The sequence below is a fragment of the Neltuma alba genome, unplaced genomic scaffold (genome assembly GCF_004799145.2).
Source record: "Neltuma alba isolate B1F8T4 unplaced genomic scaffold, ASM479914v2 tig00000217_pilon, whole genome shotgun sequence".
Classification (NCBI taxonomy): Eukaryota; Viridiplantae; Streptophyta; class Magnoliopsida; order Fabales; family Fabaceae; genus Neltuma; species Neltuma alba.
The window spans coordinates 490,244-515,051 of NW_021631964.1; the positions used below are offsets into that span (position 1 = coordinate 490,244).

The 24,808-nt window shown below is 36.9% G+C and overlaps 1 protein-coding gene across 3 annotated transcripts; it reads right to left on the reverse strand.

Annotated features, from left to right (window-relative positions):
- Positions 1-321: 321 nt before the first annotated feature.
- On the reverse strand, positions 322-11,586 carry LOC114758628 (ATPase family AAA domain-containing protein At1g05910). 3 transcript variants are annotated; one of them, XM_028947867.1, is made up of 11 exons: positions 11,501-11,586; positions 8,353-8,530; positions 5,873-5,974; positions 3,942-5,783; positions 3,665-3,853; positions 3,182-3,324; positions 2,299-2,544; positions 1,692-1,878; positions 1,448-1,513; positions 1,098-1,347; positions 322-892 (listed from the first exon to the last, which is right to left on the reverse strand). In XM_028947867.1, exons 1-11 carry the CDS (start codon positions 11,503-11,505, stop codon positions 525-527), a joined length of 3,576 nt encoding a protein of 1,191 aa, XP_028803700.1. In that variant the 5' UTR covers positions 11,506-11,586; the 3' UTR covers positions 322-524. The 3 variants fall into 3 exon arrangements, with proteins under 3 accessions (XP_028803700.1, XP_028803635.1, XP_028803562.1); XM_028947802.1 differs by having other exon boundaries at positions 1,110-1,347; positions 8,353-8,590; XM_028947729.1 differs by having other exon boundaries at positions 8,353-8,590.
- Positions 11,587-24,808: the final 13,222 nt, after the last annotated feature.

A 24,808-nucleotide genomic window follows, 5' to 3' on the forward strand; every position in this document is an offset into this window, starting at 1 on the left:
ATTTAGATCCTTCTAGCTTATCGAGTATCACTATTAGTTGGCAAGAATGTTAGTGCACCATTATCAACATAGATTTAATGATGCATTACTCAATTCACATCACGTGATACTTAAATTATTCATTTGCTTTGAGCTTTCATGGGGGTTTTTTTTTTTTTTTTTGGTCAGAAGCTTTCATGGGGGTTAACCTGCGTCGTTAAGCTTGGCAAGGAAAAAGAAAAAAACAAGAAAAAAGAGAAAAAGGGCTCTCACGAAGCAGAAGAATCAGCCCCCGCCCTCGTGTTGGGCGAATCAGGCTTGGTGAGATCAACCCAAAACCAACTTTGGTTCTTCCTATCTAAATCACCATCACTCTGTTAGCGCACGGGGTGAGAGGAAAGATTCGCTCAAAGTCAATTAGAAAAAAATAAAAATCCGGCCTTTACAGTAAAGTTCTTTGTTTTCTTTCTTTCTTTTTTTTCCCCTTTTCCTTTTCACCCCGCTTTTTACTAATTCTTTAAGCTGAAGAGGAGGAAAAACCCAAGTTAGAAATTTACATCATCTTCTACAAATGTAAACAAAAACCTCAACACCCAAGTCTTCAAATTTTCCGTTCCTTTGCCTTCGGCTTCAAAAACGCCCTTCATGATTCTCGTGTAAATCCTTTCAAGCTGTGGAATGCTGTAATTTTCACTACGCTTCACAAAAAGCTGCTTCAAAGACTCCACTTGGCTTGAAAACTCACCATCAGACATTATGACATCTAGGCTATTGTCATCCCCTTCTCCACATGTACTTGCTCCATGTACATTTTCATCAACTGACGCGGGTTCAGGCCCTTCACAAGCAACTTCACTGGCTTGCTGTTCTGGTAAAGTCTTTGGCGGCAGAGGATCTTGTCGAGACTTCTCATCTGCCAGTGAAACCCAATTTAAGAACTCGTTTTCATCACTATATCTGAGGTATATAGCAAAATAGAAAAAATTCAAAGAATTCACCGAAAAGCAAGCCATGAAACGAAACATGTCTCCAATGCTGTGAAATAAGCATAGCCATGCATCCCCAAAAAAAAAAAAAAAAAGGGGGCCAGTGTTCAAATATGGATCAGGCGTTAGCACCTGCATGTGTACCATCAGTGCTCCTTTTTGTCCGCTTCAATGCCTCATAGCTTTGATCCATATTAACCTCAGGTTGCACATTACGAAGTCGAGCACTCATTCTAGTAGTGGTTCCCAGCTGAACAACAGGAGTGGATGGGAATGTGGAACCCCTGAATTCATCAGGCAAATTAACTGGGCCACCTTGGGCAGCAATCTTGTCACAATAAGCAACCAGCGCTGGATCCATCTGGGAGAGCATTCCATGCACCTAAAAAGTACGAGGCAAGAGGAGAGATAAGGGACGCTTTCCAGGCACCAATGAGCATGAAAACTTCAATATGAAATTGAACACAAAACAGTCCACATACTGCATCACGGAGCTCACAAGCTCTACTGACAATCCTTGAACCATTGTAGTCCTCTCCATTATAAGCCTGGGTTGGGGACAATAAAATGGATCAAGCTAGCGAGACTTGCTTAGCACATTATAAGCAAATGGACATTCCACCACTTGAAAGCAACACTAATAGCACTTAATTACAAAATCACACAATGCATTTTCACTACAGTTAAAAAGTAGGTATTATTTGGACCCTAAGGCATAGGACACACCTTAGCATTGGAAACAATAAGATCAATGTCCTGTAAGAATGCCGAACATGTGATATAGTGGCCATTATCAACATGCTGCAGTATGGTAGCCATGTCCATCGGGTTCTGAATTACTGACCGATAGTTAGGTGCATCTTCATCTGATACCGGATAATGGAAGGCAACAAATCGTTTGTCATATAATATCCTGTAATATAGAAATAAAAATACGATGAGAGAATAAAACAGATCCATCCATTTAGTTATAAAGAGTTCACCATGCCAAAATGCCTATCTGAATCAGTACTAGGAGAATATTTATTTCTTAAATTATTTGATAATAAAAATTCTCTTGGCTTGTTAGCCATCTTGCTCCCTCTGCTTTCCTTCCCTCCTCTTCTTATTTCTTCTGTATCCTACCTTTCCCTGTATACTGACTCTGGTCCTAACTCAACATATTAGCAAGGAATTATCATTTCGATCAACATAAACCATTCAAAATCATAAATTTATCTCCCTACTAAGAGATTCAAAGGGAAACAAAGCTAATAACCAAAAAGATTTAAGCCTACTGCATTACAGTTTCCACTTAATATAATAGACATAAACAAACTACTTGTTGACATACCGGTTGCAAACATCTCTAAGGCACATTCGCAATCTGCGAAGGGCATGCTGCTCAGCTTCAACTGTTGCTCTGAGCTCAGATACCTTCGGACCACCTGCTAATTTTGGTGCTTTGGGAAGTTCAGGAAGGGAATCTATTTCTTGGGATTTTTTGCTCGTTCTCTCCAATGAGACTGATAAAGCAACATCGATCAAACAATTGAAAAATGATGTTCTGTCTTCAGCAGATGGCATGTTCATGTTATAGCTGTCCAAAGAAGAAAAAGAACAAAGGAAATAAATGACCAAAAATTAAAGCGGAGGCAAGAAGAATAATTTTAATACTTCAAATTAGCCCATTAAAATTCTTATGAAAAGCCAGCTTTAGGTTTTTCAATAATAAAATTAAAATATTAATCAAACTAGTTAAATATACAATTTTTTAATATAAAAATGCATTCAAAGTATAAGCATTCGCAATGCTAAATGCTTCACCCCACTTGGTGATATATAACACAAGAAGCTGATGATCGTACCAGAGAATACAAAAGTAATGTGAATGGGACGAATATTTCTAACCTATAATTCTATCGAAAAATAGTGATGGAATAGCCGCCAGGGAACTTTTCAACAAATGCTTCATTTATATTAAAAATGTTAGATTTCATACCCCCACGTCTTATCTACTAAATCACTGGTCAATTACAACAAATACCCAAAGAGAAAAAGCAGCATTTCCAGTTCATGAGTTCCACTGTTAATTTGCACCATACAACAGTAAGAACACAGCCCATTCAAGACAAATTTACTGCATAAGGCCAAAGGTGTTCATGTAGAGAATTTTAAGAAGAAAAAATATCTTGGCATTGAAATCAAGTATTTTTTCTAAATTAGATTAAACATACACTGAACGGTAAGGAAACAATGAAGGAGGCACTTCATCAACTTCTTCATACGGCACTGATGATGTTCCAAGTAATAAAATAGGGATGTCGGAAGGCAGTTCTTCTAGCAAAGTCAGGATAACAGCCCTGAGCTGTTCGTGTGCCTGCATTATTATTAAATTAATCAAGGTCAAGCAGCATTAAAGTCACAGGACCATTGATAAAGGACAAATGTTTGGTACAACTTCTTTCATTTGCTATAAGGTTCTCCAACACAAAGGTGACCAGTTGAAGTTCTTTTTACGACTCAGCTCCACATGAATTGGTCTTTCAAAAATTATCTTTCCCATGTTATGGTTTAGCCGGGGGGCCTTATAGCAAACATCTAAAAAACTTTTACTTAGTATATTTGAAAAACCTGCCAGAATAAAAGAAAATTTAGGCAAAGAGATTCAGTTAATTTAATTAACATGCATTTCAAACATAACTAAAATCTGTACTCACAGTTTCCCACCAAACATTGAACTGTGGTAAATAGAGAATAGATGGGGTTGTTCTTCTAGCTTCACCAAATATATGAACTAGAGCCTCCTCTGGCGTCTTAGCACTAGGATCCGATAGGAGAGATGGAAGTCCTAACGAATGAACAGGAAATTTTTCCAGTTCATGCAAAACTGCAGGCCCAAGATGGTCCTGTTAAACTAGAGTAGTAAGTATATTCAGTTTTCAGTTGTTGTCCTCTCAAAGATTTCATAATAAAATAAGGTTTCAAAATATTTACCAGCCCGGTACCTTCACCACCACAAAGTAGAAGCCTGGGCCGATAGACAAGTGGAATTGCAGAACCATAGGAAAGCATAGAGAGTTTGGACAATTCTGATGCAACAGCAACTTGAGGAAAAATATCAGATATAATTTTCATGGCTTCCTGTAGATGTCTTTGTAGGCATGGTTGAACAACCAGAGACAAAGGCCTAGCATGTACAATTGCACCCCTATGAGCAGCAGGAGTTATTGTCGACATTGCGTCAATAAAGTGATACTTTTCTACCATGACTGAATCAACATCTATTAAGAATTTGTCATCACTCATATAAACCTGTGGATATTTTTCACGAAAAGCACGAATGGCAGCTTCAGTACAAAGAGCCTTAAGATCAGCACCACAATATCCTACACAACTAGCTGCAAGCTCCCTCTTCAGTTCCTTTGAAGGAGGATGCTTCCACTTACGAGTATGAATGTCCAATATTTCAGCACGTGCCTCACAACCAGGCAAGGGAAAGTTGAATTCCCTATCAAATCTTCCGGGCCGACGCAAGGCCCCATCAATAGCATCAATCCTATTGGTTGCTCCTATTAAAACAACTTGTCCACGAGAGTCAAGACCATCCATCAAAGCAAGCAATGTGGACACAATAGAATTGTGAATCTGTTCTTGCTTGCTAGATCTCACAGGAGCAAGTCCATCTATTTCATCAAAGAAAATAATAGAAGGTTGATTCTTTTGTGCTTCCTCAAAGAGTAATTTTAATTGTCTTTCAGCCTCACCAACCCATTTGCTCAGTACATCTGCTCCCTTGCGCATGTAAAAGCTAACCTTCTGACCAGCTTTTGATGCAGCACAAGCTAAAGCTCTAGCAATTAATGTTTTACCTGTGCCAGGGGGCCCACACAACAACACCCCTCTAGGTGGAGTAATATGATAACTTGCAAAGAAATCTGGATACAGTAAAGGAAAGAAAACCATTTCCTTTAGAGCATCAATATATTCAGAGAGCCCACCTATGTCATCAAAACTAACACTATCATCAACCTGTAAGGGTTGAATGTCTGCGCCTCCTTTAGAGCTTGGTCCAGCAGATTGAATCCCAGACGTCAATGTAGCCAAAGCATCACCTTGATGACCCCAACCTGATGCAGCAAGATTCAATCCCCATGCTGTTGTTCCATGCATGTCTAGTCCACCAAAAAGCCAAGGTGGGCCAGACCGGCTGCCACCTCTACCCCATGGAATAGCAGGGCCTTGATCCAGCTCATCCACAAGAATAGAATCATCAGAATCTTCAGGTCTTGCTAAACGATAACGCTTGTGAACTCTTGATCCGCCCTTCCTGACATCCCTGCCAACCTTAGTGCCCATACCTTGATGTAACACCCTTCGGGGTGACCTTGGTTGGGCCTTCCCTTCTTCCATTGAGAACCTGCGAACATCTGCACGATTTCGAAGGTCATAGCGCCTTCTTCCATCCTGCTCTTCTTCACCATCTTCATCATCACCATCTTCATCTCCCTCATCCTCATCCTCATCCTCATCCTCACCTTCATCTTCACCCTCAGCATCTCCTTCAATCTCATTCTGACCATCATCTGCATCATTTTCATCCAAATCATTCCCATTTTCTGTTTCATCCTGTCCAACCTTCTCTTCTGAAAAATCTCGCTCATCATCAGATTCTGAATTCAAGGGTTCTCTTACAACCACCTTTGAACGACGAGGCCGCAGACCTTCACGCCGAGGGTTTGGTTTAGTTTCCACAACTTTTTTGTGCTTGCGAGACCTCACTTCATCCTGACTCACACTTTGGTCAATCTGCTTTCTAGGTTGTTGATATGTTGGCCTCTGGAACAAGCTCACATAAACTCAGCCCCAAGCACATAGAATCTAAACATACCATCCAAACTTTTATAGCTAAAATGTATAAAACTCACCATCAAGTCTTCATCCTCAGCTCCAGAACTGTCAGTGAAACCTTCAAGATTAACAGAAATCCTTCTCTTCCTCGTTGAGCGTCGAAGATTGGTCGCTGCAGACTAAGAATAAAAGAAATAATGACACACCCTTAAAATTTCATAATAATAAGTTACATCATGCGACCAATTTCAGCAAATAGCATATGTCTGTGCAATGGGAAGAAAAATTAGATAAAGGATTGCAAGATTAGGTCAACAAAATAAATCGGTGTAACCACTTTGTACTTAGCTGTCAGCATCCTTTCATAGAATTAATAGTTTACTTAAGAAAATACTCTTTATTGAAGTAGGGTTTGCTTCGGAAATCCCTGGTTGGTTAGAAGAACCAGTTGCTGCAGCAATGGCAGACAGGTTAGAAGATCCAGCTGCTGGAGCCATGGCAGAAGGGCTGTTTATTGGCAACTTCTGGCTGTTTGGCCATCAAAATTCAGGCCCATACCGAATCGTATCATGGTGCTCTGATACCATGAAGAAATTGATGCAAAATTGCTATGTATTATTCATTCTTGATAGGAATAGATACATCAGTATTGAACATCAGTATTGACACAAGAGATCATCCGATAATCATTCTAATGATTAGGCTGAGATTTTAGGAACCAGTAATAATTCAAAGATAAGAAAATACAATCAGAATCTCAATTTAAAATTCAAACAGCAGCAAACTAAGTCTATGACAGAATAACTGAGTAATGAACTAGGATTTTTAGGCCCAAGCCCGTTAGGCTAAGTCACCAACACTCTTCATTGGCGTAATCACTGGCAGTTTAGAAGTTAAAACAGAAAAAAACAAAACAACTAAAACAAAGCACTATATAATCATATGCACTGAAGCAGAAGGTTATTTGTCTTATCGTACGTCAACCAACTTCCATAACTTCTGCAATCTGGTTGCATGTGCATGTTACACAAATAATAAAACACAGGGTTAATATAATCTTTGGTCCCTCAAGTTTGCCCTTATTTTGATTTTAATCCCTCAAGCTTCAAACCATAGGTTTTGATCCCTCAAGGGGCAAAATGGTCCAATTTTTCATTCAATTATAAGGACCAATATTTTGAATGAAAAGAAACTTGAGGGACCAAGACCTATGGCTTAAAACTTAAGGGACCAAAACCAAAATGAAGATAAACTTAAAAGACCTAAGTTTATATTAACCCTAAAATATGAAATCCAAATTTTTCACCATGCTGACTAGGCAATCTTTTGTAGGATATTTGACATGAACTAATTATTAGCATTCAACCTTCAGATTCTACTATGATGAGAACATATTAAAATTGTTTTAAAAAATGGCAGGTTCAAAGTATGCTTTGCACTAATGGAAAAAAAAATATGGAAAAGGAACAATCATACTTCTCTTATGAAGTGCAAAGATACGAAGTGCTGACGAGGGCAGAAAAGTCGTTCTCAAACAATCAAAGGATAAAAAATAGAAGAAAAAAAATATAATAACTCATCAAAGCTCTTCAATCCCTTGTACACCAACAAGAGAAGCCCCCTTGACGCCCATTGGGAAAACCACAAGAAATCAGAAATTCTAAAACCTGTTAAGGGGGGACATTTAATGCAAGACAGGCATCTATACACAGTCACACAGAGAGAATAAACTTCCAAAGAGCCTTAATCTCCAGCTATCAAAATATCTAAACGAAACAGACAAAACTGGGTCCCAAGTTGACAGAAAAATCATTGCAATTTAAAAAAATCCAATAAATTCATATCCAAACCTGGGAACTAAGTCCACAATGTAGCAAACATACCACAATTCAATTTTACAACACACGCCAATTCTCATGGCCAGCCACACAAATCACAAGAAGGCAGGAATCATACATTACATGACTAAAGGACCCTCATGCTAACAAAATTGAATCATATCACCCATAGTGTTTTAACCTCTCCAACCCATCCCACCCCCAAAAAAGAAAAACGAACTGATGCATTGTGAATAAAAAGCTGCATGAATGATGTAAAAGTGCAAAACCGAAAATATTCTAACATTGCAACCTGCAGTCAGGCAATGAGGAACAAGAAAAAGAAACAGGGCTTCCTGATATATAAGGTTTAGCGTTTAAAAGCTAATTAAGGTTCCAAAAAAGATGGCAACCTAAATAAGATACAGGGGTATCAATGCAAAGCTGATGACAGACAAAAGAGAAAACCAGTATTGAACCTTCCTTATCTATAGATGTGTGCATAGCTTACTCTGTATTGCGTCTGTGAATGTAAGTCAAATGTGCATGGGAGAAGGTAAATGCATGAGACAGAAACCCAAATGCTAATGGATAAGAAAATTTAATAATCACTCCATGTATGTAATTCATAAATAGACAACTTCATGCCTGAATGATTAAAACACATCCATGCAAATCAAATCATCCAAAGCATTTACACCCTTTAAACCTATTTAAATTTAAAATTTTTATATACATACATTAGAAGCATTTGAATCTTGTGCTAGACGATCCCTTGGCCGCAACATCTTGGCAATTTGTGAAGCAGCTGTCCTTGTCTTGTTCTTGCTTTTCCTCGTGTGCTTTGAACTGTAATACAAGTACGGTCGACCATAGATGTTTGGCCTTGTCTTGATCCTATCACTAGTGCGCACTGGTCTGGAAACAGGTCCATCACCTTGGTTAGACCGTTTCGGGTACATTGAAGGAAGCTAACTTCTGTTATCATAAATTTCCATGTAGATAGGTCAGATGAATCTGAAGATATTAATATATTCTACATTACTCAATTTACATATGACCGAAAAAAGCCACAAACTTCAAACCATGATTAACAAGAGCCAGTTTCATATTGTATTCTTAATATTCTTTCCTAATGAAAAAAGACCTATTAATCCGCCACAAACAAACATGACATATTCATCTCTTTGAAATTGGAAATTAAAAAGAACAGAGAAGAGAAGAGAGAGAAAGATTAATTAAGGTATTGCAATACTCTGCCAAACCATGACAAGCTCACGGCGACTGCCTAATCAACACAAAATTGAAGGATCAACTGTATTTTGCAACAAAAAAACAGCAAGAGGGCAGAAGCAGAAAGACCAAAAACTACAAACTGAGGACCAACATAGAAGACCATGGCAAACTTGCATTTCAACCTATATGCCCCAAACAATACAAGATGTGCCACATTTATCATTTGAAAAAAATATCTATTTTCTACACAAGAAATAAGGCATCTCAACAGTAAGCAATGAAGTGAAGGAAGCATGCAACAAGGAACTAGAGAACCTAAAATCCATTAAAACACTAAACAGTCGAGATCATTCTATATATAACCCCTAAAGGTCAAAAATACTTAGAGGCCTCACTCGTGCATGTTTCAGGGGTGAAAAGCCATGAACAACATTTGATAAGCTTGTAAAAAAATAATATACATATATAGCAGATCGAATGATGTAGGATACAAGCAAAATCAGAATTAGAAACAAAAAAGGAGGACACACTTGATAGCCCTAAATGCTATAAGGAGTGAACAATCATTAGACTGAACAATGGTTAGGGTTTTACAAAACATGATTGGGAGGATCCAGGGTAGAGAGGTTAGATAAGGTGAAATGTATCAATTCTAGAGGGCAAAACACCTTCTGCATTTGCCTCACTCAACAGATGCCAAGTATTTCTATGTTGGTAATTATGTAGGGACTGTATAAGACAGATCCAGAGAAGAAACAAATGTGCTCGCTCTTGTAAATATGGAGGCCCTGCTTCAGCCAACTGGTCAATCCCAAACAAAGTATCACATTCAACTCATATTCCCTTTACCTGAAAAGTTAACAGTCACTTTATTCTTCTAATTTCAGCAACACACCACATGCCTGACAAGATTCAGAGCATTGTTATGTCTGGTTTATCTATCAAATTCATTATTAAAATGAATTTCCCAAATTCAAACTGATTCTTCCTTCATTTTACATTCATATTTGACCTACCCCTGACCAGAAAAAAATCTCACAAGTGCTCTCTTTACTATGAGTTAACCCTATTGGAACATGAAATGGCAATAAGGACTGCAGAGGAATGCTAGAAAAACAAGCTTCGGTAAGGGTGTCTTTATCGCCCTAGTGAAGAAAAGAGTACCCTTCTCGTCACTAAAGTGATTGTAATTATTCCTAGTCATAGAGATCCCAAAGGAAATACCAATTTAGAGGATGGTTTGTGTTGGAAGTCTCAAGGCCGAAGTCCAATACACTGAGTTTCACTTATCTAATTGTTTATCTCTTCTGTTATTTGAATCAGTATTTAATTTCATTTAGTCTGTTTAGTTTAAATGGTAGATTTACCCTACTTGGCTAAGCATATACACTGGCTGAGCATATATGCATTATTTCTGCTTCTGCCGTGAACAAGAAATAGAGAAATCAACCTCTATTTTCTCAGTTTGTTTGGCGAATAATAACCTTGTGCCACAGTTTGAAACATAGAAAAGTTTCTGATAGGAGCATAAAAAGTGAAGCTTTATGGTAGTTTGACATGCATGTTGATTGGAATGGAATGCAGTTTTATGCAATTAACTGGAATGTCAACTGGAATTGGAGCATAGAGAAAGCTCTGGTAGGAGCATCAAAAGTTAGTTTTTATGGAAGTCTGCAATGTATATTAATTGGAATGGAATGCAGCTGTCTTTTTGGATTTGGACCTTGGAAACTTCTTTTACTCCCATCTTAAATTGATGGACTAAAATTCAAAGCTACACTTGTTTCTACATTTCTCATGTAAATTGTTATGCAAATAATAATAGACATGAGAGTTAATTGGGTCAATTTTAAATTAGTTATGTGCAGTTGTGTCAATAACCATTATCCTAGGTTAGTATATGAATAAAAGACCTGGAACTCAAAATGATTTTCAGCGTTACCGTTATGACAGATGAATACCATCTCTGAATTCTTCTAAACGCTCTGTTTTCCCCTCTTGGTGACCTATGTCTCTCTCTTCTTCCTCTCTTCTTCCCTCTTACCCTTCTCATGTATCAGACTTTGAGTATGAGCACACCCCATGGGCACAGAAATGTAACTCTAAACATCTTAATTTGGTTGAAACATGCAATGTCACTACCACACACCAACTTCCCAAGGTGTCTTCTATTAGCATGAAAACTAAAAATGTAACACCAATCACATAGTCGACTAGTGCCCAATATAGCTACAGTAAACATCAGATATAGAGACATTTTGCGAACAGCATGAACAAATGCCAATCATCCAAGCATTGGGGGAATAATGAGTAGTTCTGTTTCTTCATTAAATAGCTGTAGTATCAAGCAACCCGCTAGAGTAAATAAGTTCAATATATAGATCATATCATCACCAAGCCAAAAAAAAACAAAAACTGCGAGAAACAATTAACGAAAATCGCAGTAGTGAAAATACGCAACACAACAAATAACATACAATACAGAGGAAGTTCTACAGATCAGCAGAAAACTCCTTTACTGTCGCAAAATCAAACCAGACAAAGGCAAGAGACGAAGGAGCAGAAAAAGAGTCTACAGCAAAAACATCGAGGAAAGAGCGAGTTCTACAGTAGCAGGAGAGTTGTCCTGATGAGTAGAAAATGGAATCTTACCTCATCGGCGATAGGATTCGTCTCTTTGGCACCTCCAGTTCTCCCACTAGCGCTCCTCACCAAGGCAGAAGAAACTTCTCGATAGCTTTGGTTAGGGCATAGTCGAGTAGATCGATGAAGGGAAACGGGTTTGAAGGGGAAATTTCACGTATGATTGAGGGTAAATATGTATTTTCGTTTTTCATTTCCGCACTAGAATGATTAATTAATGAGGTTTAAATATTTTTGAATGAAAAGGATAATTCTCATTTCAACAGGATTTACATAATTAAATTAATAGTCGAAGAACTTTTTAAGAAATGCCTAACTACAGTGCAAATACTTATCAAAATATTTTTAATAGTATAATTCTCACTGGAAAAAAGAAGGTGATTCCTTGCTTCCCATAATTTCCAACAAGTTATATAAAATCCAATTTTCCAAGAATCCTCTATGTTTGGATGCTGCAATTGATGAATTAACCAGTAAGCAAGTCTTTCCCAAAGAAATCTATGTACATATCATTTGGGAGAACTTTCTTCCACACTGAGGAAGCTAAAGGACAAGCCTCAAAGACATGATTGAGATCCTCCATGTCTGCACAGCAAAGACTACATCTCTGATCTGATGTTATACCTCTTCTATATCTTTCAGCATTAGTGAGCAATTTCCCTTTAACAAGAAGCGAAGTAAAGGTCTGTACCCTCTTAGCCATTAGAAGCTTTTATATCTGGGTCCACTTTTTGTCAGCATTGTTCCAATTCAGGTTTTCTGAAGCATGATAAATTGATCTGGTGGTGAAATCTCCAGATTTCGTCAAGTGCCAAAAGCAAGAATGGGGTTGAGCATTTTGATCAATCGAAATTGCTATTAAATCTTTGAAGACATGTGGAGGTAAAAGACTATGAAACATGCTCCACTTCCATTGGCCATAGTTATCTACAAAATTAGAAATGGGTCACTAAAGATCATTTTCAGGTATGGGGCTAAAGGATAAATTCTTCAAAGGGCCATAGTCTCCAATCCAAAAGTTGACCAAAACTGAATTTTACTTCCATCACTAGGTTTCTATTTAACATGAAAAAAAGTGTCCTGCCACATGTTGACTAGATTCCTCCAAAAATAAGAAGAGTAAGGATGAGGATTGGTAATCAACATATCATCATTGAGATCATATTTACCCTTTAGAACACGAACCCAGAGAAGATTAGGCTCCAAGATCATTTTATAAATCAACTAAGATAAAAAAGCTTTATTCTGCAATCAAGCCTAAGCAGACCACAACCACCATTCTTTAAAGGCTGGCATAATTCGCTCCATTTGATGAGACTAATTCCACAATAGTCCTCTAAGTAACTCCATATGAATTTTCTGATGATTTTTTCAATTTCATTGCAACAAGAGGAGGAAAGCAAGGTGCTCTACATGGTGTAGAGGGGCACAAAAGTTAAGATTGATTTGGCCAAGGCGATACGACCAACCAGAGAGAAGGATTTACTTTTCCAACCCGTAAGCTTAGATTGTAGTCTTTCAATGATGTGTCTATAAGTTTTTGAAGATACTCTACTAGTGACTAACGGCACACCCAGATACTTGCCAAGGGATTCAGTTTACTGATAGCCTAAGTCATTGCAGATAGTTCGTCTAAGATTAGAAGGGACATTCTTAGAGAAATAGATCTTGTTTTTTTATTGACTAATCTTGAGTCCAAAGGAGCAGCAAAAATCATGTAAAGTTTTATTAATTATCGCCACTTGAGATGTCGTAGCATGCCCAAAGATAAATAGATTATCAGCAAAAAAGAGATGAGAAAGAGGAACATCTCTGCGACCCATTTTGATGGTCTACTAGTCTCCTTTATCAACCTGAGCACTAATCATCTGTGAAAGACACTCCGTACAAAGGATAAAGATATAAGGTGACAAAGGGTCACCTTGCCTAACTCCCCTTATTGGAATAAAGGAATCAGTGGCTTTACCATTCCAAAGTACTTGCATACTTGGAGTGGTGATACAACCCATAATTAAATTGTTCATTTTTGTTGGCAGACTAACATCATACAAAGTGTCTTCAATGAAATCCCATCTTAATCTATCACAGGCTTTTTCAAGGTCTACTTTTATGGCTATCCATCCTTCTTTACCTTGCTTCTTTCTTATGGAATGAACAACTTCTTGAACTATGATGATGTTGTCAATGACACTCCTCCCGTGAATGAAACTGGATTGATAAGGGCTAATGATATTTGGCAAAATTCCACGAAGACTGCTAGCAATAACCTTTGTGATGGCTTTACAAACTACAGAGCACAAGCTTATGGGTCGAAATTCACTGATTGAGCTAGGACTATTGACTTTTGGAATTAAAACAATGAGAGTACGATTCAGGTAGGGAGCCAAAAGGCTACCCAGCCATAGATTACGAGCCAAAGAGAAAAGACTATAACTAACTATACTCCATTGACTTTGAAAGAAAAGGGCATGCAAGCCATCAATTCTAGGGGATTTAAGAGGTTTCATCTCAAAAAGAGCTTGCTTAACTTCTTCAAAGGTGACTAATTGATCTAGAAGATTGAAGTCAGAAGGGGAGATAGGCGGAAAAGCACCTCGAAGAGTAGGCGGAGTAAAGTAGGGATCTTCAAGAGAATATAAATTCACAAAGAACTCACAAGCTATGAGAGAAAGCTGCTCCTCATTGTTAATCCAATCATCTTGTGCATTTTTCAATTGAGTAACACAGTTGTGGCGTCTTTTAATTAAAGCCTTAGTGTGATAGAAAGATGTGTTTTGATCTCCTAAGCAGATCCAATCCACAGAGGATTTTTGGAGTCATAAAAGTTCTTCTTGAAAGCATATGTCATCGTATTCATCTCTAAGAGTTTGATTCAGCTTACATAAAAATTCAGAAAAAGGATTATCTTCAAGTTTGCATTGAACCCCATGAAGATGCGAGAGAATTACTTTCTTCCTTTTTCCTATTGCCCTAAAAACCTCAGTATTCCATTACTTGGCTTTTAAGATGAAAGATTTCAGATTTTCTGAGATATCCTTCTCCGAAGCCCAAGATCGTTACACCATATTTGAAAAATCTGGATGTGTAAGCCAGGAAGCCAGAAACTTGAAAGGCTTTTCAATCAAATTGGGCTTCTTATGAAGGCCCAAATTAATGAGAATAGGTCTATGATCAGATAAGATTTTTGCCAAATGCTCCACACGACTGGCAGTAAATAAATTATACCAAGGTTGATTGTAAATGGCCCTATCAAGACGGACTAAAGGAGTACCACACCTCCAAGTAAATTTAGGACTATTGAATCCCATATCTAGAGGACCATGTTAGTGCATAAAAGCTTTAAACAAATTGCATCCTTGAGATACCCGATTAGCGCCTCCTTACGCTTTGTACTATGAAGAGTGGCATTAAAGTCACCAGCCAGGAGCTATGGAGTATTTAAGTTTGATACCAGATTAGAGAGATCATGCTAGAGTAGTTTTTTAAACTTGGCTTGTGAGCTCCTATATATCGCAGTAAACAAGAAAGAAATTTTCTCTGCTAAATAGTTGACTTGCATATATATGAATTGGAGATGATTACAGAGAACTTGTACCTCCACTTTGTTTGTCCAGAAAATCCAGATTCTGCCTAAAAAACTAGCAGCTTCTACACCGTGTGAATGGTATAAGCCAATCTTCTTTATGACTTTATCTGCCTTAATGCCTGAGATACGTGGCTCTGCTATAACAAAAATTTAAGGCTTATAATTAGCAACCAAAGATTTGAAAATAGAAAGAAACATTTTGTCAAAGGCTCCTTGACAATTCCAAGTAATGGTTGACATAAAAAAAACAATTAGTGCGAAGGGACAGAAGCAAAATCAACTCCCTCAACAAGCATAGCAATTGATTCCTTATTAAAACCATCAGGTTGCTCACCCTGCAATCATGAGGTTTAAATATTTGATCAATTGATTAATACCTGGAAAATTGCAATTAGGAGTGGAAACAGGCCAGGCCATCACCTTAACAGGCTAGGCCTGACTGGAAACAAATAGGCCTGAGCCTGACCTATAGCCTATTAAAGGCTTTCTTTTCGGCCTTAGCCTGGCCTATACAAAAGCCTGGCCTGGGTTAAAGCCTATTGACAGGCCTATATTTTTTTTTAAAAAAACTACAAACAAGCTAATAGGCCTACCTTTAAACAGGCCGATAGTAAGCATTCATAGAAAACAGGCCTAGGCCTTTAAACAGGCTGAAAACAAGCATTTACATCTCTAAAGTACATGCTTTTAACAAGCTGAAAAAGGCTACAATGACATAAATAAACTCAAAATAATAAAATCACAATCCAAAGATACCTAAAATACAATACACAAGCTGATACAATCAAATTAGTCAACAAGAAAATACCAAATACAACAACAAAACAAGTTTGATTACAATTACACCAAACAAAAGTACAACCACTAGCTGCAAATCATCAAATTTTCAACATATTTTTTTCATCTTGTTCGAGAACCAAATCTATTGAAAAAAAAAAAACGAATCATGTATCAACACATAGCATTAAAGGATGAAATTTGTAACAACACAACATTTTTTAAAAAAAGACTGTGTGAGCTCTAATAGCACCAAATCTATCTTCTTCATCATTATGGCCAATCCAGAAAAAGCCAACAACATACTACTTAATCCAAATTTAATCCTACTATTCGATTTAATTTTGTGGTAGCATATCTAAAATTATAAAAACCAATACCACTTTATTTGAATTTAATCTTACTATTTAGTTGACATGATCCTTCTTTGTATATAGCACAAACGACAACAAATAAAGAAGTTCACAATCATAGTCGAAGGTTTATGTATTAATATTGGTATAAACTAATCAGTTTTATGACTAAAGTAACAACAAACAAAGTTTGATATTGATTCTCATACATTGATTTTTAAATCAAATCAATGAAGGTCGCAAGGCTGGTGGCCGAATGCTCAGAGACAAGGGGTGGATGATTAGTTTTATGACTAACAAAGTAACAATGAACCAACGCAGTGCTTTAGAGTTTCATATATTGATGTTTTTGAAGGAACTAGGAAGATTACCTATTAATTTTGAAGGAACTAGGAAGCTACCTATTGATGACCCACGAGCCAGATGAGGATTGAGGACTGAAGTGGAGGAGGAGTCAACGCCAGCGATGCTGTGGCTGGTGAGGTTCGACCGTTTGAGCTTGATTGGAGCTGTGGTTTGGGAGTTGGGAGTCGATGTGGCTCATGAGTACTGAGGAAGAAGAGGAGGAGGAGACACTAGCATCGATGCTGTGGAGTATGACTGTGCGAACTCAAATACAGAGGCTGAAGAGTAAGTGGCGCTTGCGGCGGGCACAAACTGAAACTGAAATGAAGAATATGGTGATGGCACCAAATGCAGCATGCGGTTGTAGTCTATGGAGTGGAAAATTCGAAATGATGAGAAGGGAAAACCTAATCTATGGTCTGTGTAGTAAATCTCCTTTTTTTGTGAATTTATCTAACTGGGTTTAACATTTTATATGATGTATAAAAAGCAATGACAAAACACATTGGTACAGTGGTGAAGTTACTATCTACTCACCCACCAATATCAAGACATACATTTTACACAATGCACATACATAATATTCAAAAAACATAACAGGCTTAGGCCACCTGATAGGCCTCATAGGCTTTTCACAAAGCTTGAGCCTGGCCTGTTAAGTGAAATAGGCCTTGAAAAAGGCCTGAACCTGTGCTTAATTTTTAATAGGCCTGGCATGAGCAGGTCAAAAGCAAGCCAAGCTATAGGCCCCTGACAAGCTACCTAGGCTATTTCCACCCCTAATGATGCCCAAAACCCCACAACACCCATCCAAGCTGATATGCCTTGTTTAGGCCCGAAAAAGTAGCCCAAACAATAAATGGACATTGTTTAGCAGAATCGAACATTAGGCAAGGTATGTTACCTACTCAATTGGCCCTGCCTAGAGTTTATATAATTATATATATATTTAATATACATATATTCATTATACATAATTGTATTTAATGCATATATACAAACACACATATAATATTCATATATGGTATAATTATATATTTTAGTACTTAAATTGTCGATGTATTTGAGTATGGATGTTACTTGAAAACCTATCATGTTGTGTTTGATTATATAATTATGAGGAGATATGGAATGATAAATAGATATATGGAATTGTAGAATACTGTTCATATTTCTTCTCTTAAAATATTCTAAATTGTAAAATTTTAAAACACATTTAAAAACCAAAATATTATTTATTAGGTTTGATGGAAATCTTCACATAATATGAACAAGACATCAGTGCATAGGGTGAGTAAGAAAGCCCACCTTACCCATACCTATGCTAAATAACTGGGGCTTTTATTGGGAAAGACCAGGCAGCAAGCTACAAGATGCAGCCCATTGATCATTTAAGCTAGGTATAACCCCTGCCCAACCCTGTCTATGTGCAACCCTAGATATATCCAAACTACTAAGTATCACACCTTACTATTGTATCCACTTAGGTTTCATTTAAAACCACTTTAGACCACATTGGATGGTCTTGGGCTCACTTTTTACCTTAAAAACGCTAAATTTCGGATTTTTACTGTTCATCGGGTAAAAATCCAGTTTTTCTGGCCCAACTTCGAAAATTCATAACTTATTCCAAAAAAACCCAAATGGGGTGGTTCAAAATTCTACTTAAATCTCTTTAAGTCCTCTTTCAAGGAAAAATAATCTCATGATCCAATTCCTTATGAAAAAGCGTCAGGTTTTTGTGAAATGCAACACTGTCCATTTGCCAAAACCCTTTTTCCCAGATTCTGACCTTTAACTTTGAAAAATCATTAAAATTTGTATACTTGGACATTTTTAACATATTAGCTATTAAATTGAAGCTCAGGATGTTATCTTTCATCATACCAAATTTTGTGATTAAACGCGTTTGGGAGCATAATCAAAAAGTCACGTGAGCATGACAGTGTCAGTGTGCTTACAGCACTGTTAGCTTAATATATACATAACCAAAAAAGATCCACGAATTTTATAGCAAAACGCCATACTTTAGCCTCCAATATGCAGCTTGCTCATAGTAGTTTCAGGCCCTAAAATGTTAGATTATATTTGGGGGATGAGATTTTAAGAAATCCCAGTAGCAAGATCAATCAACTAAACATTAACATGCATCATTATAAAGCATTTCAACATTAGCTATCATAGGAGAACTAATCTTTTATAAATAGGCAACCTCAACATGCAAGGCCATGGCAACAAATGCAAGGAGTAACCATATCACAACATCATAGTTCAACCATATAATAGCAAGCATACATGCCATAAATAACAATGCAAAGTTAACATTAATGGCTAATTAGATCCCACTACCTTAATCCAATGTTTTTTGTTTTTCTTGTTGTTCCTTCTTGCTTCCACAAGTGCCAAACCCTAACATGGAAATCCACAAAAAGGGTAGCAAGAATCATCAACCATTCCTCATAAAATCAATAGCATCACTTAAGTAACTCCTAAGCCCCTTAAAGCTTCCATCTTTGTTCTTGAATTTTTAGAGTTGGTTTCCATAAACCCTAAAAATTCCCTTTTGACTCAACCCCACATGATTTTTCATGTAGATTTCAAATATCTACTTGGATTTAACAAAATAAATTTTCCTCTTCCAGTTTCAGCTTGACCGAACCATTAGGGTTTAAAACCCAAAAATTGCAACTTTGCTTCTATGGCTTCCAACACTTGTTCTTTAGGTTTACCCTTCACTATTTTTCATTTTGAACACAATGAAAGCCTCAAAACTTTGAAAAACATATCCTAGGGTTCAAATCTTGCTTTGGCCAAAAATAACACTTAAGGAAATAATCATGAAAAATGCTTCAAAACCAACTATAATCACTTGCAAACACTAGGATCTAACTTGTGTTATTGTGTCTTAGCAAGATCTAACAACCAAACTCTCTTCCCTTTTTATTATTCTGTTTGGCCAACCATTAAAGAGAGAGGGGACAGATTTTTCAACCATAAAAGAGAAGGAAAACAAGGCAAGAACACATCTAGAACTAAGAACTCACCTTGAATCCTTGATTGAATGACTAAAGTTGATGCTTTTCTCTTGGTTTTCCTTTGAAGCTCTTCCTTTTTCCTCTCTAACTCTCCTTGCACAAAATATGGATCAGATTTAGGAGAAGGAGAAGCTCATTTAATGCACCAACATATCCCACCAACCATCATTAGTGAGGAGCCAAGTGTCAAGTGCCTAATTAGTCTTAAACCTCTCTCTTAATTAACTTAAATCATAATGTAATTAAATTCCAAAGTCAAGATCCTCTCCATTGGTGGCTTGACACTTGGAAAGCTTTAATTACCATCAATTAGAGACTTGACACATGGCTAAGTGTGAACCATTTGAATTGCAAGACTCTAGTCTTGCTTTATCGGTGCACTTTTACTTCGGGTTTAACTTCTTTTCTATAATTACAATGCTCTGACCCCTGTAATTATTTTCTATCAGATCCATAAATTATTCTCCTCATTTTTATCTTTCCGAATTGCCCTCTTTGTCTCAAATTTAATTTTCCAATAATTAAATTAAAAGGGAAAACTAATTTCCTTCTCTTTAGTGATTTTTCCACTTTTCTGAGGAATTGAGAAAAATCTTGAATACTTAAGGGCCTTCTTTTAATTTTATAATCTCTTATAATTCTTTAGGATATCATAGGAATTTTCTTGGAATTTTATTCCGATTAACTGTATTTATTTGGAATTTTCCAAATAAAGACCTTAAATTGGCTTAAATTGCCCTTAAATTCCTTTGTAATCTCTCTAAGGGCATTTTGGTCATAAAACCAATTTTATAATCCCATATAATTCTCAAGGAACCTTGTCCTTATTTTTTCTTAATTTTCTAAGGCTTGAAAATATTTTTTCATAATTATTCTTGACCAATTTTTCTTAATTAGTCAAACTTTTCATAATTGGCTTGGAAAATTATAATAATTATTTTCCACCAAAATTCTTCTATTTCTCCTTGTCATTTTTGGCCTTTAAATATTTAGGAATATCCTTATCCCTAGTTGCCATATTACTGGATGTGACACTAAGGTACTAACAACTAATAATATGAGTACTTTATATTCCTTATACTTCTTTGGGCATATCAACTATCACATGAGGCAGTGTTGTCCAGAAGACTTGTTGTCCAAGTTGTTCCCACCTTAATGCTGCCATTCTATTTGTATAACAATTATCTTCGTCTTTACTTGCCATTCTGCTTGAAGTAGCTTCTAAATTTAGGACAAGATACAAAAATCTCCACTGGTTGGTTTATTACCTTTGATAGCCTCTACCATTTTGATAGCATCATACTCCACTTCTATTTTCTTAAAGCCCATAATTCCTTCAGCCCTACCAATATTCCTTCAGCTTCTGCATTGCTCACACTACACTCTAGCCATATCAGTGTAAATTCTCCCAACTACTCTCCACAAGCCCCATTTATCACTCCCCCACATCCATTTACTCCTCGCTATAAGCCAATAGCGTTCGTATTGAGTTTGCACCACTTAAGGTTTGGAGGCTTCCATCTGATACTGATCGTGTGTTCTGCTCTATTCTCCCACATTTTCTATTGCCATTTATGATGATAGTTTGCCAGTGTGTTGTAGACTCTCTCTAGTTTTATTGGCAGTTCAAAATTCTAAGTGTCAATGTGGAGATTCCTCTATTTTCATATTTGCCAAATCTCTACAAATAACTTAGACCATTTAATTTTTTTCTATTACTGTCTCCTTGCATTTAAGTTGCCTATTACCCATTCCAACCTGTGTTAGCCAAAAAAACTTGACCCTTCTCTGGGCAGGTACCAATTTATTCTAGATAAATGTTGCATAAGGGCAATCACATAGGCCATGTAGATGATATTCTATTTGATTCTGGTAAATCTCACACTATCCTTTACCACTGCCCCATTTACTAGTTAGTTCCTTAGTTGGGAGCTTCTTATGAAATACTTGTCTCATTAACACGCAAATCTTCGCTAGCACCTTAAGTTTCCACAGCATCTTCCAATACATCTCATGCACATAATTTTGATGAACATTGAGCCATTGGTAAGTGCTTGAAGTGGAGAAGTCTCCATTACTCGTTAATCCCCATCTCATAAAAGTTCGACCCTTCTTATATAACTTGTCCACTCTCACTTACATTGCTTTTGTAACCAAATTGTCTCCAAAATTTCTTTCTTTGCCATACTTTCCTTAAAGTGCCTTGACCCATACTGTGTTTTGTTCCCTATGCAGTCTTCACAACAGTTTAATAATAAACACATCATTCATTTCCTGCATAGATTTAATACCCATCCCTCCTTGTTTTTTCTCTTTACACATTTTCTCCCATGCAATAGCATACTATTTGTGATTATTACCTTCTTCCCCCTAAATGAACCTTTTCTGGGCTCTCTTTATATCCTCTACGACACATTGAGGTATTTGATCATGTTGCATTGTTATAGAGCTAGTTATTGCCTTGGTAAGAGTGATTCTACCAACCATCCATAAGCTTGAAGAAGGGGTTCCTTCGACCAAGTGTATCTCTATAGGGTTTCTTAGTGTTGTTTATCAAGAAGAAGGACTACACTATGAGATTGCACATTGACTACCTACAGCTTAATAAGATAACCATAAAGAACAAATGCCCTCTTCCACAATTTGATGACGTCTTGGATTAGATGGTGGGATCCTTAGTGTTTTCCAAGATTGACATGAGATCTGGATATCATTAACTCTGAGTTAAGGCAAGAGACATACCGAAAACCACTTTTCGTACTAAATATGGGTACTACAAGCTTCTAGTGATGCTATTTGGGTTGATTAATGCCCTAATAGTCTTCATAAACTATATGAACAAGATTTTCTACCCCTACTTGGATCGGTTTATAGTGGTGTTCATCCACGACATCCTAATTTATTCTGAAATTAAGGAGGAATACAGAAATCACCTTCAAACTGCTCTGTAGATACTCAAAGATCGTAAGTCATATGTCAAGCTAAGCAAGTACAAGTTTTGGCTTAGCAAGGTAAGCTTCTTAGGTCATGTGGTGTCAACAAAAGGAGTGACAGTTGACCATAGTAAAGTGGATGCGGTCTTGAAATGGGAAGCGCCAAAGTTAGTAATAGAAGTGAGGAGTTTCGTTAGGTTAGGAGGATACTACTGTATGTTTATCCAAGGTTTTTCCCAAATCGCAATGCCATTAACAAAGTCGACAAAAAAGGATTAATCATTTTTATGGATTGATAAGTGTGAAGTAGTGTTCCAAGAATTAAAGAACAAGTTGATCACAACACCATGCTTACCATCCCCTATCCTAAGATACCCTACACCATGTATACTGATGCATCCTTGAAAGGTTTAGATTGCATGTTCATGCAAGAAGTGAAGGTTGTGGCTTCACCTCACGACAATAAAAATTAAACATATTGAGACCTCATGTGGAGAACTACCCTACGCACGACCTATAATTTGCTATAGTCATGTTCACACTAAAAATTTGGAGGCACTATGCACTTGGCTCTTAGTTCAAAGTGTTTAGTGATCACAAAATGCTTGAAATATCTGGGGGACTATAGGGATTTGAAAAATAGACAATAAAGGTAGATGGAGTTCCTAAAGGACTATAACTTCGGATTGAAGTATCACCTTAGGAAGATGAACATAGTGGCAAACACCCTAAGCAAAAAAGCAATCCATGTGTTTCATCTGTGTTTGTATGGACATCACTGGCTGGATAGGCTAAGGACTTATGGTTGTTAAGAAGTAACCACCTTTAGGTCTTTACAGATCAATAACTAGTTTTGAAGTGAGATTTGTACCACCTAATTGGAGGAAGAATATCTAGTAGGAATAGGAAATAGAGTGGAAAAATATGAAGCCACTGAATTCAGTGTCGGTAGAGATGGCCTTCTAAGGTACTTGGAATAGGATTTGTATTCCTAATAATGAGAAGTCCAAGAAGGGTGCTCTCAAAGAAGCACATTAGAGTAAGTATACTATTCATCCAGGAGCAACTAAGATGTATCATGAAACAATTCTTTTGGTGGCTAGGTGTAACACCCCATGTTTAAATCAATTAACTTTCCTTGCGGAAGCATTTGGAATCACCTTTGAAGGCTACAATTGATGAAAAATCAAGTTTGAAAATTTTCATTTACGGGTTACTATTCATTGTCACCTTAAAATGTGACAAACTTTGAAAATTCATAACTAATTGTAGAAAAATTGAAATTGATTGATTCTAATTTTTACAGAAAGATATTTGGATAAAATTTTGAGGAAAAATAGTTTCTGAACTGATTGCCTTGAAATTCGAGCTTAATTTTCTTTGAAAAAGTTACTGTTCATTTGGTCATTTTCGGATTTTACTGTATTTTTGCCTAACTTCGGAAAGGCATAACTTTCTGCTCGATTATCGGAATCAGGCAAACTACCCTCATTTTAAAGAGAAACATCAGATCTCTTTGCTTGCCAAATCTTATGACCTAACTCACTCGTTTGATAGGTCAAACTGGAGCTACAAACTCACTGCTCCAGGATTTACGTTTTATCCCTTAACATCTCTTTAATTCTTTTATTTCTTTGGCATACATAACATGGCCTTACTCTTTCCCGTTCATGCTCATACACTTTCATTCATGCCATAAATATTATAATTAATTACATGGCATCATTGGCATCATAACATAGTTCACAAAATAGTAGAATTATACATTTATCAACAGTCTCATCCATTAACAAGAATAATTCTCCGCTTACTTCTCCTTGCTTCTCATGCCATTATTGCCCATCATTGATTAACCTAAATGGTTGGTTAGGGAGGGGTGAGATTCGGGGGAATCTCAGTAACAAACACTATCCATAAGCATGCAAGACAAAATGCACATGCATGACATGTTATAACATTAACACATGAATGCCATGGAAAGTAAGCTAAAGTATTTCATGCTTCCATAACATATTGCCAAGGAAAAACATAACATAAACTTGCAAACATAACTTTGCAAACATTTCATCATAGCTTAGTCACATCATGGCAGCACAATCACATCATGCAAGCATACATATCAAGCACACAGTGTAGGTAAGTTCACTACCTTGTAACATGGCTTTCCCCTTGCTTTTCCTTTGATTCCCTTGTCTTTCCAACCATGTGGACATTCGATCAACATCACCAAACATCCTCTTGGATGTTCCAAAGGTCCTAAACATAGTCACATTGATCATACAATCCAT